This window comes from Petaurus breviceps, unplaced genomic scaffold (genome assembly GCF_028583685.1).
Source record: "Petaurus breviceps papuanus isolate PSGF00001 unplaced genomic scaffold, PetGlider_PUasm1.0 138, whole genome shotgun sequence".
Lineage (NCBI taxonomy): Eukaryota > Metazoa > Chordata > Mammalia > Diprotodontia > Petauridae > Petaurus > Petaurus breviceps.
In genome coordinates, this window is record NW_027185694.1 from 14,351,846 (window position 1) to 14,355,636 (window position 3,791).

Genomic DNA, 3,791 nt, shown 5'->3' on the forward strand with positions numbered 1-3,791 from the left:
TCTCTCTCTCTCTCTCTCTCTCTCTCTCTCTCTCTCTCTCTCTCTCTTTCTCTCTCTCTCTTTCTGTCTCTCAGTGTCTATCTAAGAATAGTTATTATGAAAATAGGTAGTTTTGCATAATGGATAAGGTTCAAGTCTCAGAATCAGGGGAAAACTTGTTTTCAAGTCTCATCTCTGTCACATAGTTGCTGGTGATTATTAGACAAGTCACTTAACCTCTTAAAGCCCCAGGTGTTGCTCTGAGATGGCATTGGTAGGGGGAGTTTCCTTACTGCAAATTTCCTACATCCTTGAAATCAGAGGTTGTGATATTCTTAAAAAAATTAGTTATACCAGTTTTATAGCTAGTAAGAAAACTAAGGCCCTCCATAAGAATAAGTTAAATTTATTTAATGTTTTACACTTTATAAAGTGCTTGTATAACCATGATCTCATTTGAATCTGCCAACAACCCTGATCCTAGAAGAATAAATTACATAATTATATACAATTAAATAATTTTGACACCCAACTGTATAAGAAATAGAGGTTCATTCACTTTTACCTACTCAAGGACCCCCCCCTCCCCCAGATAGTCCGTGGTTGAACCTTAACTCATAGTCATCTCTGGTTCCAATTCCATCTTATCACTCATCCTTCAGAGACAGACTTAACATGGGTCATTCAGATTCACTGATGAAAGAATATATTCTTTGATTCTGTGTGATTTATATGACCAGTTAACACAAGAATTGTACTGTCTTGCTGTCAAGGCCTATGAGATGTTATGAACAGAAAATATATGTTGGCCAGACACAATTGCTTTAGCCAAAATTTGAAAACATTGTATAATAATAGATAGTATTTAGGACTTGGAAGATTATCTTGCCTAACGTCATTTTACATAGGAGGAAATTGCAGAAAAATCTTTTCCAAGGCCACACAGGAAAGAAGGAGCAGAATCAGGATTTGAATCCAGGACATTTCACTTCATAATTTAAGCTCCATCTATTACACTACCCATTTCCTTAGTTTATTAATCCAGGTCCTCATTGTCTCTAGGTGGGATTGCTGCAATAGCTTCTTTTGTCCTCCCTCTGCCAAGCTTCTCTCCTCTGTAATGTATCTTCCCTCCAGTAGCCAAGAAGATTTTCTTAAAGTTTATATTTGATCATGTTACTCTCCTACTCAATAACCTACAGTGGCTCCCCCTACCTTTAATAACAAATGCAAATTCCTGTTTGACACCTAAAGCCCTTCACATCCTGGCCTCTTCTTATGTTTATAATCTTCTTGAATTTTATTCCCATCCTGGCACCTTGCTTTCTTGCCAGGCTGGAATTCCCCATTCTGCACAGAATCCATCTCCTATCTCTGCATCTTTGAACTTATTCCCTCACCTCCCCTTAACTCCATTACTTGTAATCCTTTGAGACTCAGCTCAAAAGCTACCTTTTTCATGATTCTCTTTTTGGCCCTCCAAGCTCCTAGTGCACCCACTGCCTAAAATACATTAGATTCACATTGTATATATTCTGCACAGATGAATCTACAGACACATTATTCCCCCCATGAGATATCAAGCTCTTTGAAGGCAATAACTGTTTCATTTTTCTCTTTGTATCCCCTGCACTTAGCACAGTGACTGACACATGGTAAGCACTTAATAAAAGATTACTGATTGTTTCATGTCATGTTTAAATAATGATCAATACATTAAACAATGGTGAGTGTGTATACAATTGAAAATGAAAATATGAAAATTCAAATTCATTTATGGTATGCGAATTATAACATGGATTTCTAAGAATTAGGTAAATTTTTAGACTTGAAGCTTCTTTTCTAGGATTTTTAGGATCTCAAAGTAATTAGCATGATAGTCACTAACATAACATTTTCTGACTATGGTGATCTTTATATCAAGGGAATAAATCTGTTTTTATCGCATATTCTTTTATTCAAAAACATGAGAATGAACATGGTGTATGAGATAGAGAGCTGGCCTTAAAACAGGAAGATCTGGATTCGAATCCTACCTCTCTAACTCACACTGGCTATGTGATCCTGGGCAAGTCATTTAACCATTCAGTATTCTAAGCCATATTCTTGGACTATAAATTATAGAGATGGTGCTGACCTACAGTGGTAGAAGGAATGTCCTAGCCCCTATCCTTATTCAAACACAGTTTTCCAATTGATCTTCAGAAGTGTGAACTTATAAAAGTTGTGATACTTTGTGGTACTGCTGTAACAAAACCATCTTGCTTTGTCCTTAGAATCCTTATAAATGAGAGTCCTTCAAAAATGGATGGGAACAATCAAACCACTGTAACAGACTTTGTCCTCCTGGGGCTTTCTGGACACCCGAAATTAGAGACCATTTTCTTTGTACTGGTCCTGTGGATGTACTTAGTAATCCTCGTGGGCAATGGAGTCCTTATTACGGTTACCATCTATGACTCCCACCTCCACACACCTATGTACTTCTTTCTTGGTAATCTCTCCTTCCTGGACATTTGCTATACAACTTCCTCTGTGCCCCTAATTTTAGACAGTTTCCTCACCCTGAAGAAAACCATTTCCTTCTCTGGCTGTGCAGTACAGATGTTTCTATCCTTTGCCATGGGAGTGACTGAATGCGTGCTCTTGAGCATGATGGCATTTGACCGCTATGTGGCCATCTGCAACCCCCTAAGATACCCCATTGTCATGAACAAAAAGACGTATGTGTCCATGGTGGTTGGGTGCTGGACGGCAGGGGTCATTACTTCTGTGGGGCAAACCTCTCTTGCAATGAGTTTGCCTTTTTGTGGAGACAATGTCATTAACCATTTCACATGTGAAATCCTGGCACTACTGAAAGTGGCTTGTGGTGATATCTCAATCAATGTAATTAGTATGATAGTCACTAACATAATTTTTCTAGTTTTCCCAGTGCTGTTCATTTTTGCATCTTATGTTTTCATTCTCTCCACCATCCTGAGAATCCCTTCAGCAGAGGGGAGACGCAAAGCCTTTTCCACCTGCTCAGCTCACCTGACAGTGGTGATTATCTTTTATGGAACAATCTTTTTCATGTATGGGAAGCCCAAATCTAAGGACCCTCTGGGAGCAGATAAAGAAGATATTGCAGACAAACTTATCTCCCTTTTTTATGGTGTGGTGACACCCATGCTCAATCCTATCATTTATAGTCTCAGGAATAAGGATGTGAAGGCAGCTGTAAAGAATTTGCTAACTCAAAAGCATTTCATTGATTAAAGGTGATACATTTGGATATATGTATATACACACATACTAAATTTAAATGTTTTTTTTTCTGCACTGTCAACTTAAATCTGATACTCAAGAAAGAATGTCCATGTGAAGATGTATTTGAGGAGGCAGCTAGGTGGTGTAGTGGATAGAGCATGGACCCTGGAGTCGGGAGGACCTGAGTTCAGATCCTTGAAACTTACTAGCTGTGTGACCCTGGACAAGTCACTTGATCCCAATTGCTCCATTTAAAAAATAATGTGTATGAGAAATGGTTCCACAGCAGATACAATCCAATTAACCATAAGGTTCCTATAAAACAAAACAAATAGCCCATGATGTTTAAATCTCACTATAGGGAGCATTCCAAGTAACAAATGCAGTTTCTAATGCCAACCAATGTAATAATTGCTATCTCTGATGAAGGTACATGATTGAATGGCATACAAACTACAGGCAGGGAAGAAGGAATGTCTGTAGTTCTTTTTTTGTTCATGAAGAAATAATTAGTCATTAACCTTCCTTATCTTTCCCTAATCATCTTTCAACTCTGGTCC

General features: G+C 38.2%; 1 protein-coding gene across 1 annotated transcript; it reads left to right on the plus strand.

Annotated features, from left to right (window-relative positions):
* The first annotated feature begins 2,283 nt into the window (after positions 1-2,283).
* Positions 2,284-3,240, plus strand: LOC138143400 (olfactory receptor 13C7-like). Its single transcript, XM_069064606.1, has one exon. It carries the CDS (start codon positions 2,284-2,286, stop codon positions 3,238-3,240), a length of 957 nt encoding a protein of 318 aa, XP_068920707.1.
* Positions 3,241-3,791: the final 551 nt, after the last annotated feature.

Bases quoted from the DNA above. Each gene is read 5' to 3' on its own strand.
- LOC138143400 (XM_069064606.1), top strand. From the start codon at position 2,284: ATGGATGGGAACAATCAAACCACTGTAACAGACTTTGTCCTCCTGGGG.